The sequence below is a fragment of the Chenopodium quinoa genome, unplaced genomic scaffold (genome assembly GCF_001683475.1).
Source record: "Chenopodium quinoa cultivar QQ74 unplaced genomic scaffold, ASM168347v1, whole genome shotgun sequence".
NCBI lineage: Eukaryota > Viridiplantae > Streptophyta > Magnoliopsida > Caryophyllales > Amaranthaceae > Chenopodium > Chenopodium quinoa.
In genome coordinates, this window is record NW_018743391.1 from 2,450,431 (window position 1) to 2,465,400 (window position 14,970).

Genomic DNA, 14,970 nt, shown 5'->3' on the forward strand with positions numbered 1-14,970 from the left:
ACGGTTTGTGAGCATTTCAATTTGCTTAATAGGCTGTTTCTATCAATCTGTGAATTTACTGTCCTGTCTCTTTCTTCGTCTTTCAAGTTTCACAGGTTTACAAGGGCTGTCCTTAGCCTTCAGTGGCCAAGTTTCAGCCCAAGTGGGAATGAGAATGTGGTGTGCAAGGCAGCTCCAACAAACAAAGTGTCTAGCTAGTAGAGCTCACTTTGTTGTACTTTGTAAACTCTTGTTGATTAATGACTTAATGTATGGTTAAGCTTATGTAAAAAAAAAAAAAAAAGTTCTCAGAGGCTTGCTGCAAAGAAATATCGTTATCCCGTGTCAAAAAAAATTAAAAAATAATAATAGAAATATTGTCCTTCTGTTTTCAAATAAACAAAGATGGTAACCTTAACACTTTAAACTGCACATAATTTTAGCACCACCAGCAGACACAAAGACTGCAGAAAATTGTTCTCATCTTGTTATAGCTGCTAAATCATATAACAAAACATTTTTTACATCATAGAGCCTTCTGGCTACGAAGCTGGACTAAAGGCATCCTTTGGGCACAAATTTAGTTAAACACACCCATATTTAGATGTTGAAGCCCAACTGTATGAAATGCTAAAATACTACTGCTTCTGAGTACAAAATCTGTTACGCTTCAATTTCAGCAATAGCAGTGTCACTCTCAGTTTCAGCACTAGCAGTCTCACTCTCAGTTTCAGCACTAGCAGTATCACTCTCAGTTTCTTCATTAATAAGTTCCAGTTCAACATTGAAGCCAAATGCATTTCCAGGCACGAAAGATTGTTTAAGCTCATCTTCAGTCTGAGTTGTGTTGATCTTGTCATCCTTCACAGTTAGCTTCTCCTGTGTGAAATAAAAGCGCATATATAAGCAATAGCTATCAAATAAAAAACTTTAAATACTGTAAGTTGCAAAAATCAGTTTCAGCTACTTGCCTCCTCCACATAACCTGCCACTGCTGAGGTGACAATTTCCCGAATAACAAAATTTGTAACACGGTTTCTACCAATTATATCCAGAAGTAAGTTCTTGGGAACCTGCACCATTCTGGAGATCAGTAACTAATAGATTAACCATTGAGGGGTTTTAACAGAATTGTGAAAGGGAATCACATTTTGTGTTGTACGATAACCTTAGAATCTTAGAAAATTGTGTAGAAAAAGGTTTCACACACAATGACGTCATGTAGAACATCCCAAATCAAAACTAGGATGCCTATATGGTATATGGTATATCATTTTTGGTAAGGAAACAACAATCAAATTTTTACCTTAGCTGTTTTTCCTGGATTTTCCCCATGCAGAAGCAAAAGGAAACAATGTCAGAATTCCTCAGTTCACAAGTTATTAAATCTGCTGACTAACCTGAGAAATTTAATCACAATAGGTAATTGATGATAAAAAATGTAAAATGAATATAATAAAAAATCAAGAGATCACTATAACAGTGAAAAATGCAAATCTACAAGTCATGGTAAAATATTATGCGCAATTTAAAAGCAAGAAGGGTTAAGCATCAAATTAATGAAACATCTATCAGAATGACACAGTGCAGTCATACTAGTACAAAATTATGCTTGCAATTCATTATCACCAAAATTTTACTTGAGTATATGCAGTTGTACTCTTCCAAAATTAAGGAAGATGTACCCCTTTAAAATCGCCTAGGAGGTTAAAATTCTACCAAAAAAAAAAAAGCTATCAATTTTGGAAAAAACATAAAAAGTCCAGCTTCTTGATGACGATATACCAGCACACTTTCAAAGATCTTATGAGTATAACAAATCTCACATCCTATGGTTGATATACACAAATTTATCAAATCACTACTCATTTTCAGCTAAAGAGCTTATAGGCATAGATTTTTCCTTATTATGGAATGAAAAACATGGGATTGCTGAGCGAATACTTATTTCTCTTTACAACCAAAAATTTATCACATCCTTCAGATTTATCTGTACCAAAGACCAAACAAAGTATGACTGAATTTATCAACATTTTGAAATTTAATCACTTGTAGGTGATGAATCCACAAAAATAAATTTCGTGCATGCCTTAATTCACAGAAATGGACATACCATCAATCCTTGATCTTGCAATAAAGGTCAAACAAAACAGTTAGATGCATAAAATTACTAATTTTGACAATACTGTATCGGTTACTATCTTTACCTCCTTTCTGGCGGCGAAACCCAGGAATTGGCGGGGCTGAACGAGTTAAGTTTAACAATACCAAATCAAAGGCTTTCTGTGTATCTTCTCCAGTCAAGTCTACCCTCAACTATAAATACAAAGGAACTTCAGAATTCAAATCTCTGTAATCATATAAATGCTGTGAAGCAAGCACATGATTTAGACAGCAGGCGAAATGATAGTGACTTGCAGATAGACAAAACAAACAAAAGTTCCAAAGTATGTGCCATATTAGATCAATACTACTCTTTATAAAATAAGATTCACAAGAATAGTAAGGCACACAAGCATCAATTACAGTTCATCATTTTAAACAAGCTTTCAACATAGAGCTAACACATAATCTTATGTAAGCGGCTCACTTTGATCTTTTCTGCATCTTCTGATTCAACAGTTATCTCAACACCTTTAAATGTAAGGATACCACCCTTTGAATCTGTCATTGATGTCTCCAAGCCTAAAGCACATTGCAATCTCTTTGTGAGCACAGCATAAGTATAATAATTAGCATTGAATTACACTAAAAAATATGGTAGTTTGATCCAATTAGAATACCACCTGAACCAACTGCAGCGATAGGCTTCAAAACATCTCTGTGATCTCTTCCTCTTAGTTGGCGAACATATGACAGCCTATAACAGAATCACATGGTACATAACTTTCAGATTCTACAACATAGGAAAGCGGAAAATTTCTAGCATTATATAGTTGTACAGCATCCACCACCCTTAACTTGGCTTATGTTCTGCAAATAGCTTAACCAGCTTACTATGAACATAAAACATTCTGCTCATTATATATTTTCAAACTTATTTAGTAAGTGTATTCCTTTGCGTATTTTGCATATCTTACAATGTTTGCAGTGTAAAAATAGCCCGGTCTGATTGTCCAATACAAGAATTTGTCAAACAAACATGGCATACAGCCCTCTCACAGTGAGAGAAGCATTATCACCACCAAAGAAATAATAAGCAAAACGAGAAGTAAAACCCACCTTTCAGTAGATTCTTGTCGGATAGAACAAAATGTAACACATCGCCTTCCTGGGATAGTATAGCCGAAAGCAACATTGAACTATCAAACAAGAGTCACAAGAGAAATACAATTAACTAAATCACACATACATTACTTTATAATACATTACAACTTTCAAACTGTATAATTTTTGTGCAGACATTACTTGTACACAATTCCACATTATTTGGGTGTTAGATAATTTAACAAAATACACTATACACATGCACTTCATATTATTCAAGCATACTATCTGTTTGGTTTAATGCTCCGGTTTGAATAAAACCCGGTACCGTGTCACTTAGTATTTCCCACACAGAATGAAAGCACAGAAGCTTGGTTGGGTCCATTAATTGACCAAATAACACAGCAGTTCCAAATTCAACTATCCAAATTTCAGTTGATTGAAATTGAAATCCTACTAACATGGAAGTATGAGATTAATTAGGTGATAATTTGTTATTTGTTCACACCAATTATAATGCAATTTGGATTGTCAAAGTCAAATAACATAATTTCATACAAAATTACAAAATCATTCCAGCAAAAGTTATGAACTTTATTCAACCCTTGAAATTTTGCAAGTAGCATAAGTTCATAAAATGCAAAAAATTTAATAACCCTTGTGAATTTCATTCAATTAAGGTCATTACAAATTCATCCATTATTATGATGGTGAAAATAAGAACACCCACTTAAACAATTTGGTGCATAATAATGATTAGTAAAAATTGACAATAAAGATAAGGTTGCCTTAATACATTTACAAAAAAAAAAATGAAGAATTGAAAAAAAAAAAGGGGTAGAAATAAAAATTCTTACAATGGAATTGCGAAGAAGATTGGGAATTGGCGAAGAAGAGATGGAAATCGACATATTTGCTATTAGCATTCGTCAAGGTTGTGACTTGTGTTGTGTATACTCTGAACTGAAGTGAACTTGCCTCAGCTAGTTGTGCTCTCTTATGAAAGATATCTTTAGTAGTTGTGCATTTCCTTCTCAAGATACTCCCAGTTTAAAATCTCAACTGCTATTCGTCACTCCCATTTTACCGGGTAACGCTCCCATTTTGACTTGAATGGACAACTATGTCCATTATGCAATTTGTGTTATAAAAGGGACCTTGTTCCCCATTTGGACACATTTCATGATACGGTCCCCTCACATTACGACCTTGCTATCCCGAGCCTCCCAAAATCGGTCCCCACGACCTTAAAACCAAATTAGTCCCCACGATCACCTAATTTTTTTTTTTAAAAAAATAATAATTAATCGTAAAATTTTCCGACGGGTCTTGGGTCATGGACGGCGAGTGGAACATTCGTACGCCGGAAAATGCGTCGGAACATTCTGTAAGTTTTTTTTTTTTTTAATTTTTTGCAAATAGGACATCCGCCTAAAATTTTCGGATGTCCTAGGTACATCCGCCTAAAATTTCCGGATGTACCATGGAACATCCGGAAATTTCAAGTGGAAGTAGGGATCCGCCTGAAAAATCCGGATCTTTCATGGTAGATCCGAAAATTTAAGGCGGATCTACCTAGGGACATCTGGATATTTTAGGCGGATGTCCCTGTTTATTTATTTTTTTTTTTAAAAATGTTAAGTACGTTTATTTATTTTTTTTAATGTTAATTAAGTTTTTTTTTTCGTGGTCTTGTGATTATTGTTGTGATTTAGTATTTGATAATTAATGTAATTTTTTTGTATTAATATGATTATTAGTAATATGATTATTTTTTGTAACATTATTATTATTTATATTATTATTATTATTGAAAATATTATTATTATTATTATTATTATTATTATTATTATTATTATTATTATTATCATCATCATCATTATCGTAGTTTTTGTTGTTGTTGTTGATATTATTGTTGTTGTTGTAGTTGTTATTATTGTTGTTGTTGTTATTATTGTTGTTGTTGATATTCTTATTATTAATTAGTAGAAATATAATTTTAATAATAATAATAATAAGAATAAGAATATTATTATTATTATTATTATTATTATTATTTAGTAATTAATGTTATGGTATTAATGTTTTGTATTTGTTGTTATAATTTATTATTATTATTTTTAATATTATTATTAATATTGTTATTGTTTTGTATTTGTTGTTATTATTATTTTTATTCGTATTGTTATTATTATTATTATTAGTATTGTTATTATTATTATTATTATTATTATTGTTATTATTATTATTATTATTATTATTATTATTGTTTTTAGTATTATTATTTTGACATAAACCATGTATTGTTTAATTTGTATAGGATATGGAATCTGAGGAAGGCGGTGACGGTGTGAATTATAGTGGGAATTTTGTCACGGATACGTTTTTTCCTACATTTGACGATGCAGTTACATGGGCTGATGGTGTTTCCATAAAATTGGGATTTATATTGGTGAAATCGTCTTATAACAAAATCAGAGATGGTAGGCTGTATCGGTATTTGCGATGTGATTGGTCACGAAGGAGCAAGCCGAGAGATTTGGAGAACGCGATACGGAAGGACACCAAAACCAAAGCTAATGGTTGTCCATTCTACATCAAGATATATTATGAAGTCAGCACCGACAGTTGGAAGATCATTGCAAAAAATGATCACACTGGTACACATAACCGCCCAATGATTGTGTACCAAGAGGGTCACCGTAAAGTGAGCGGATTGAGTCCGGGTGCAAAACAGGTTGTGCGGGACATGACAAAGTCCAAGGTTGCTCCCCGTAACATCATGTCCACTATTGCCGAGCAATTTCCTGATGATCATCCAAACATCCGACACATTTACAATTGCCGAAATGACTTCAGGATGGAGATGTCCGAAGGAAGAGGAGTTGTTCAGCAATTTCTTCATCTGGCGAGAGAGAGTAAATACATTTACTGGGTCACGAACGATGATCACAACGTTTTGCAACATGCATTTATGGTGCACCCGATCATGGTCAACATACTCCGCACATACCCACATGTCATAGGTATGGATTCTACTTACAAGACCAATCGATATAACATGCCTTTCTTTGAGATAGTACGTGTGACACCGACAAACCAGAATTTTCTAGTTGGATATGTTTTCATGCGCGACGAGTGCACGGCTAGCTATCGGTGGGTGTTGCAGAGATTAAGGGAGTTGATTGGGTTTGATAAAGAGCCATCTGTATTTATTTCAGACCGTGATCTTGGGCTATGTGCGGCTTTGAGAGAAGTCTTTCCAGGGACGTCACATTTACTCTGTCTATGGCACATCAACGGAGATGTGGAGGCTAAGGTGACGAAGATGTTCGGGAACAAGAAGGTTGGTGTCAGTTTTAGATCTGGAAAATGGTTCAAAATCGTTAATGCAACAACACAGGCGGAGTATGATCATGCTCTAGCTGCCATGCAAGTGAGGTGGGGAAAATATCCGGCAGTGATTCAGTATGTTCAGAGAACATGGCTTTGTCATAAGGAGAAATTTGTGAAATTTTGGACGAACCAGGTTCTTCACTTTGGTAACACCACCAACTGCAGAGTTGATAGCCAACATTCAGCAGTGAAAACTTGGTTTGAATCATCCACAGGTTAGTTGTATTATTTTATTAGTTGTTCTCGTTGTTACGTAATTGTAATTATAATTAAAAAATTAAAATGCATTTACTAATTAGAATCATTGGCAGGTTCTTTGGATACCGTATGGACCCGAGTCCATTGTCATATCGGTAATCGCATCATACAAATTCGTAATGACTTGGAGGCATCAAGGTCTAAAATTGGTCAGATGTACAGACAATTGCCACTGTCACGTATAAATGGCAAAGTGTCTCAACATTGCTTGAAAGTACTGGATAGCGAGACGAAAAGGATGCGGGATTTGAGTTACCAGGTCCATGAACGGTGTGGATGTGCTATGCGTGTGACCCATGGTCTTCCATGTGCTTGCCAGATACATGATTCGATAGTTGCATAGACAGGATTGTATAGCAGCCAAATTCATTCTTTTTGGAAGACACTGGTTATTGGTGATGGTGTTAACATTCCTGAAGTAGTTAATGATTCGACCGAGGAGGCTGCACATTTTCGGTCCCTAATTGATGAAGTCATGGAAAGTGACCCGACCGTACGTCGAAATGTAACGCGAATCATTGAAGAGGAGCTACATCCGGATCATACACACCTTGAAGAACCACATGTCAACCTCAACACTCGTGGTCGACCGAGGAAAAATGACACCAGGCGTGATCGTAGTTATTTCGAGCATGTGAACCGTCAACACACTCAACGTGGTGGTGACCTAGAACCAGGTAATATTAAAATTCTATATGTAATATTAAAATATGTAAACTTAATACTTGTAGCTTTACTAATAATTTATCTTTTAATTTTGTGTTGTAGATCCGAGTGACATTAGTCAATGCAGGTATTTGAACTTGCTTCCAGGCCCAATGTTGTCGTACATTTCGTCTTGGAAGGATGTCATTGGTGATGGGAACTGTGGCTTTCGTTGTGTCGCCAACTTCTTCTTTGGCGATCAAAATCTGTGGTTTGACGCTCGGGAAACAATAGCGAACGAGATCGCTGGTCATCCTGATTTGTACGAACGAATTTACGGGCTTGCGCGACTTTGGACGAACGTAGTGCGTATTCGATGGAATGGTGGGGCTGTCGGGGAGCGGCATTGGATGGTTACAATTCAAGATTTATTTCCTATTGCTACGTGGTTCAACGCAAGGGTGATTTGTCTCGGGGTAGGCCTAGTACCAACTTGCTACTACCCACGCATCACAGTCTTACCGCTTAGGGCACGCAATGGGGTTCGGTCACCGACTCGAGAGTTTGTGATTGCTACAGTTGGTGGATCACATTTCATCCGTCTTGACCTTGTACCTGATTCACCTCTCCTGCCGATCGCCGGTTGGTGGACTGAACACCACGAGGATAGTGTTAATGGATGGGATCAACAATATTAATTGAGAAGGGACATGTGGGATGCATTAGTTAGGTAGTTTGTAATGGATGAGATCAAAACCTGTACAGCCACTGCATGTAACCAGGCGCAACCGAAGGAGCTGCAGCACTAAGCCTGGTGAGGGCACCTAAAACTACACTCTGAGATAACCCAGGGACAAACCTCTTCCACATCACATCTGTTATCTCGGTCGGGAAGTCTACCCGATACATCTTCAAGTTAGTCGGCCTCTTGGCCTTCTCTGGCCTGATGATCTCGCGGGGAACGCCTTGCACAAAACCAAGCTAGCGCACCACTCTATCAGGAATGTACGACTCAATGATTTTACGGTACTGGATGCAGCCAATGAATAAAGTGGGGGGCACTCGTAATGCAGGATCAGCTCCGTACGGTAGCCAGTTCACCTCACGGTCAGTAAGCGCATCAATTCTAGTACGAAAAGATAACAGGCGTTCCAGGTTCTTGCTAGGACATCCCGCTCCAACATCCCAAGCAGACGCACGAGGCATTTGAAGGTCCCGGTTCAAGCTACCCTGTTGTGGCCGAAAGCACGGAAAGTACTCGTAAATCCACGCTCGTGAGACAAGTAGCAATCGAATCAGCACCTTTTCGTGATGCCGTGCCCAGTTGTCGATACAAGTAGGCCAGTGCAGTTGTTCCCCAAGCATACTCGTTAATAGGGACATCCATGTAACATAGCTCGTGGAGGAAGGAAGGATGCGTACGGTTACCACTCTTGTTTGCAAACAGTGTACCTCCAAGCACTAACCACAAGTATCCATTAAGCTGATCACTAAACTCCCCGGTCAACCGCCAATGTCGACTCGAAAATCTTATCAGTCAACACCCCACTACCCTGCCAAATGGTCTTTGTGCCGCAAATCTCAGACAGATCACCTGGAGTCATATCCATGGTGATCGAGCACGCGTCCCGTAACACGTCCGTGCTAGGAGTAGTGGTGACCATATTGCCTGTGACACGTAACCCAAGTATGTTGTACACGTCGTGCAACAAGATCGTAATCTCCCCAAATGGCATGTGAAAGGTGTTCGTATCTGGCTGCCACCTCTCAACAAAAGCAGAAATCAACGGCCAATCAAGTCTTTTAAACATCAGGCCGGGCAAGTGAGACAACCAACTAGCATCAATCGCCGCGAGGTCCTCCACAGATTGACGACCTCGCCAAGTGAACAAGTCAGAACATAACTTTGTCCTACTCAAACAGCGCAAAACACTACGCTCCTGCTCGATCCAGATATACCGTGCCACGTGACCGCCAAAACTAGGGATAACACTCATAACAGACCCATCCTCAGGCCCACCCGGCATTGGTTCCTGCACTAACTATGCCTCTGCAGAGCTGGTAGTAGGCTGACTTGATCCATTACCAACAAATCTCCCAAACTGACCCCTCTATACCATATGGTAATCCTGAGGGTCCTGTTCTTTATCCCGGTCACCAGCATGACTAGCCGAACATTCGTCTTCCTCGTCTAATATGGGTGCTCCACTTGCAGAGTACAAGGGCCGACTACTACCAGACTGTTGGTCTCCCGACCAACCACTAGTAGACCCGTATTGCTGCTGCTCGGGCTGAAGCGGTGCTGAACGAGATGTCTGTCTCCTAACAGACGCATTCAGACGTCGTGATATTGCATGTCGAGCACCAGAACCCTCGATCTACATAAAATAAGTACAAAATCCGATTTTAGTAATAATAATAATAATAATAATAATAATAATAATAATAATAATAATCAAAACAACAACACCAACAATCATAATCGTAATAACAACAATAAAAAAATTAAAATTAACAACAACAACAACAATAACCATAGAAGGCCAAGAATAACAACAACAACAACAACAACAACAACAACAAATAATAATAATACTAATCATATTTTTAAAAATAATAACACTACAAAATATGCTAACCATAATAATAATAATATCAACAATAATAATAACAATAATAATAATACTAACCATAACACTTCAAAATAACAACAAAAATAACAAAATCCAAAAAAAAAAAAAAAATTAACAACAACAACAATAACCATAATAACAATAATAATAAAAACCATAATATCAACAAAATAATAATACTAATCATATTTTTAAAAATAATAACACTACAAAATATACTAACCATAATAATAACAACAATAATAATAATATCAACAATAATAATAACAATAATAATAATACTAACCATAACACTTCAAAATAACAACAAAACAACAAAATCTAAAAAAAATAAATTAAATTAATAATAAAAAATTACAAAACCATATTATTAACGGGAAAAAAAAAAATTAAAATTTTTGGAACTTCCGCCCAAAAATTCCGGAAGTTCCAAGGAGGATCCGGAAATTCCAGGCGGGTCCTCTTTGGAACTTCTGGATTTTTTAGGCGGAAGTTCCACGTTCCGTAATTAAAAAAAAAAAAATCACCTGCTCGCCTCCATCGCCGCCGCCTCCGCCGCTGCCTCCACCGCCGCCAAAACTCCTCCCTCCGAACGTCAGCTTTATGCGCCTCGAATCACCCATCTTTTTTGTGTTTTTGATGATTGTTGTTTTTTTTTTAAAATGAACAAAAAAATTTGGAAGATTATTATTATTATTATTATTTTTTTTTTTTTTTTCAGATTTAGAGTGTTTTAGAGAGTTAGAGAGAGAAGTAAGAAAGTGAGAAATGTTGGTCGGGAAGTGGAAAAAACCGTATTTAAATGTCAGGGGTAAAATTGGAATTTCAAGTAAAAAGGGAGCGTTACCCGGTAAAATGGGAGCGACGAATAACAACACCCTTTAAAATTTTTCAATGTGGACTGGAAATTCACCCCACAAAAAAAAAAGAAAAAACAATTGATACGGAATATTTATAGTACTAGTTCTGTTAAATGTTATTCTGTGCAACTTTATAATATTACCACCTTCTGTTATGTCCATTTTAGCAATTACCACCTTCTATTTTTTTTTTTGAAAATTACCACCTTCTATTTTCAAAAACATCAAAATTTACCACCTTCTTGCCTCCCAACTACCACATGACGTCATTTTGGGCTTATTCTTTCCATTTCCTCCCTATTTCCCTCACATTTTTCATTCCTAACTCGATTCTCATCTCCCCTTTCACTTTTTTTCCCCCAAACAATTAAAAACACTTTAATTCACTCCTCCAAATCAAAATTGACGAACAATTATTGGTGGTTCGGGGGAAAAAAGTGAAAGGGGATATGAATCCACATAGGAATGAGAAATGTGAGGGAAATAGGGAGGGAAGGGAAAGAATGGTCCCAAAATGACGTCACGTGGTAGTTGGGGGGCAAGAAGGTGGTAACTTTTAATGTTTTTGAAAATAGAAGGTGGTAATTTTCAAAAAAAAAAAATAGAAGGTGGTAATTGCTAATATGGACATAACAGAAGGTGGTAATTGTCAAAATTTCCTATTCTATATCTCACAAATAATACAAAAAAAAAAAAAGGAAAAGAAAAGAAAAAAAGAGGCATAATTAAAATTACGTTTTAACCCGGTAATATTTTTTTTATGAAGTAATTAGACTAAATAGTTTCCGAGTTATTTTCTGATTTTTTTTAGCTTGCTTAATACTTTATGAGCTGCCTTCTCTACTCCTCTTATCTCTCCTTTTTCCCCTCTTTCAGCGTTTTAGATTTTGTGGTCGATTAAACAAAAAATAGTCTAATTTAACAATACAAAACTCTTCAACTTAAAAGTTATCTCATTTTCAAAATGGAGAGTGAGAAATAGATCAAGTGGTTAGAGCTTCTCTCTTGATTTCAGGAGATCATGAGATCGTTTCTCACCCCCCGCCCTTGTGGCTCTCTAAGCACCAAAAAAAAAAATCAAAATGTATTTTTTCGTATTATTTTATACACAATTAAAAGTTACATGAAACATTGTACATACACAATACAAAATACGTACTGTAGAAAGATTTATAAGGATACAGATCAAATTGAAGGCTGGCTTAACACATTCGATAAAAAAATTTCTAATTGCACTTACGTCGGATTATTTTGGGTCGGGTCAATCTATTGATAGTTCTTACACCTCCTTAACAAGTCCAACCCGACGGTGACTCGGATTATTGGGTCGGGTCTCACAATAATGTCTTAGGTCAGAACACAAACGGGTCGGATCCAATCCTACAAATCTACATTCACTACACTAAAACCCCAACTTTAAACCCTCAAACTCAAACCTTTCTCTTTCTCTTTCTCTTTCTTCAGCCGTTTTCCCCAAAATCTGAGAAGCTCAACAATGGAGTCAATTGCGCCGCCATTAAAGGTCTCAATTCAAGCAATCCAAAAAGCTGTTGATGCTCTCCTCAAATGGAAATCCTCTGTTTCCGATTCTGAAAAACCCCAACTCCTTCCTTCTGATGAATTTCTGTACTTAGTTCTAACCCTCAACAAAATCCCACCTAAAAACCGCATTAACGCCCACAAAATCGCTCTTCCAAACGCCCTTTACACCCCAGAAAGCTCCGAGTTTTGCCTCTTTGTTCATGATAGCGTGTCCAAAACCGCTAAATTGAAGGTTGAAGAAGGTGGGGTTCCAGTTTCCAAGGTGATTAAGCTCTCAAAGTTGAAGAAGGATTACAAAGCTTTTGAGCAGAAGAGGAAGCTTTGTGATTCATTTGACCTGTTTTTTGCTGATAAGAGGATTATCCCACTTTTACCCAATGCAATTGGGAAGCAATTTTACAAGAAGAAGAAGATTCCGGTGCCAATTGAGTTGGGTAGAGGTAATTGGAAGGAGCAGATTGAAAGGGTTTGTAGTTCTGCAATGTTGTATTTGAGTACTGGAACTTGCAGTGTGATTAAGGTTGCAAAAGGCTCGATGTCGAGGGATGAGATCGTTGCGAATGTGGTTGCGGCGGTTAATGGGGTTGCCGAGACAGTGCCGAAGAAATGGGGGAATGTGAGGGGTTTTCATTTGAAGTTTTCGGAATCATTGGCATTGCCGGTTTATCAGAAGGTGCCGGATTTGGGGCTTAAGATTAGTGGTTTGATTGCGGCAAAGGATGCAAATGGGGAAGAAAAGGCGGTCATTTCGAAGAAAAGGAAGGAGAAGTTGAAGGAGAAGGTGAGTAAGAAGAAGGGGAGGATTCATGAGGTGAGGTATATGGATAGTGTTGAGTCTGGTGGGATGGTAGGGGGAGATGAATCGGGGAGCGAAGTCGATGATGATGTTGAGGAGGAGGAGGTAATGCCGGTTGAGGATGTTGTAGTGAGTGGTGAGGAAGTTGCTGGAAAGAAGAGGAAGAAGAGAGATAAAAAGGAGGTGAAGAAAGTTGCAAAGTTGAAGAAAGGAGTCAAGGGTTTGAAGGAGAAGAAGGATAAGCTTTCGTCGAAATCATCAGAGAAGAAATCGAAGAAAATCAAGGTTTAGGTATAATAATTTACTATATTCTGCAAATTGATCATTCTGTTCTTGTTTATCAAATACTGATGATATCAAAGAGTTTTTAGCCTCAATTTTGATGTTCTGAGTGGGTTAGATAGGTTTTCTCTATATTTGCTGTCATGGTTTATGAGATTGGCATATGTTTTGGTTAATTTACAATGTTGTAACAGCTAAAAGAACAACTATATGAGGAATTCAAATTTTGTCAATCTAATCTTCAAGATTCAACTATTTACAGCTAAAAGAACAACTTAGCAGTTGATTGTAGCTTGCTATGTGTACATGAATACATTATACAATACTCCTTAGAAAGTTAGAATCATAACCTTGCTATGAAGTTGCACTAAATTAGTCAAGCTTTTTTACAAGTCTCTACGGGCTGTTCTCTTCAGCTTATTTTCATTTCATCTCCAATAATTTCAGTTCAGTTCTTAATTTTCTTCTCTCATAAAATATTCAATTCAGCTCCGCTCCAATAAGCTAAGCTCAGTTCAATCAATGAGAACAGACCCTAAGTCAGCCGAACCACTCTGGGCTTGTGCTGTGCTCTTATGCTGATGTTTTTTGGGATTTTGCTACTTTGGTAGTTTGAAATGAATTGCTTTGAGCAGGAAATATTGGTGAAAAGCTTAGCTACAACCACTCTGTGATCGTATACTGATGGTTTTTTTTTTTTTTTTTTTTTTTAATTTTTATTTTGGCAAGGAATTTACAGTCCAAAGTATAAAAAAAATACATACTACATAATTACAATTTACTGAAATATTGAAACTAAGAGGAATGCTATAGCTCTTTTAGGAAAATGAATTTAAAGATGCATCTATCAATGTTGACTAGCAAACCTCTGGTACAGTTTATGCACTGAATTTGACTGCACTTAACAACTCTTGGCTTCTTGATGCACCGAGGTTGTTGTTTGATAATTTGTTACATAACTGCACAAACAGAAAAAGTTTGTTAGTTCTATAATGCAGAAGCAATACACGGCAGAATATCTTGATAATACATAGGGAGATAGACATTGATCTGTCGATAAATTACAGAATCTCCACAAGTTTTTATCAGTTCAATGACAAATAGCGATGGACTAATCTCAAGAACCTGCAACATCATGGAAAGAAAGTGAGCAGGGATTGTTGGAAAATTTGTTTACTTGTTTCATATGCTTGACAGAAGCTATTTGTCCAGTAAGCAAGAATTATACTTCTGCTGTAACTAGAAGACTTCCTTAAAAGTTGGACCTCTGTGATCACTTATCCTTGCACCACTTCTAGCTGAAACAAACAAATTCGAAACTTAGGAAAAATACTTGTAAAATAAATTCAACCTGTAGACCAAATATGTGGCC

The 14,970-nt window shown here is 36.8% G+C and overlaps 4 protein-coding genes across 4 annotated transcripts; 2 read left to right on the forward strand and 2 right to left on the reverse strand.

The window, feature by feature from the left end:
* Window positions 1–334: 334 nt before the first annotated feature.
* On the reverse strand, window positions 335–4,236 carry LOC110738749. The gene is made up of 8 exons (XM_021919174.1): window positions 4,044–4,236; window positions 3,202–3,281; window positions 2,766–2,839; window positions 2,570–2,664; window positions 2,187–2,295; window positions 1,286–1,299; window positions 951–1,052; window positions 335–858 (listed from the first exon to the last, which is right to left on the reverse strand). Exons 1-8 carry the CDS (start codon window positions 4,110–4,112, stop codon window positions 643–645), a joined length of 759 nt encoding a protein of 252 aa, XP_021774866.1. The 5' UTR covers window positions 4,113–4,236; the 3' UTR covers window positions 335–642.
* Window positions 4,237–5,509: 1,273 nt separating this feature from the next.
* LOC110738589 lies at window positions 5,510–8,183 on the forward strand. The gene is made up of 4 exons (XM_021918983.1): window positions 5,510–6,797; window positions 6,894–7,139; window positions 7,188–7,517; window positions 7,609–8,183. The coding sequence occupies exons 1-4, from the start codon at window positions 5,510–5,512 to the stop codon at window positions 8,181–8,183; spliced, it is 2,439 nt and encodes an 812-aa protein (XP_021774675.1).
* Window positions 8,184–9,596: 1,413 nt separating this feature from the next.
* Window positions 9,597–10,741, reverse strand: LOC110738591 (protein dead ringer-like). Its single transcript, XM_021918984.1, has 2 exons — window positions 10,646–10,741; window positions 9,597–9,863 (listed from the first exon to the last, which is right to left on the reverse strand). The coding sequence occupies exons 1-2, from the start codon at window positions 10,739–10,741 to the stop codon at window positions 9,597–9,599; spliced, it is 363 nt and encodes a 120-aa protein (XP_021774676.1).
* Window positions 10,742–12,383: 1,642 nt separating this feature from the next.
* On the forward strand, window positions 12,384–13,850 carry LOC110738750 (ribosomal L1 domain-containing protein 1-like). The gene has a single exon (XM_021919175.1). It carries the CDS (start codon window positions 12,474–12,476, stop codon window positions 13,605–13,607), a length of 1,134 nt encoding a protein of 377 aa, XP_021774867.1. The 5' UTR covers window positions 12,384–12,473; the 3' UTR covers window positions 13,608–13,850.
* Window positions 13,851–14,970: the final 1,120 nt, after the last annotated feature.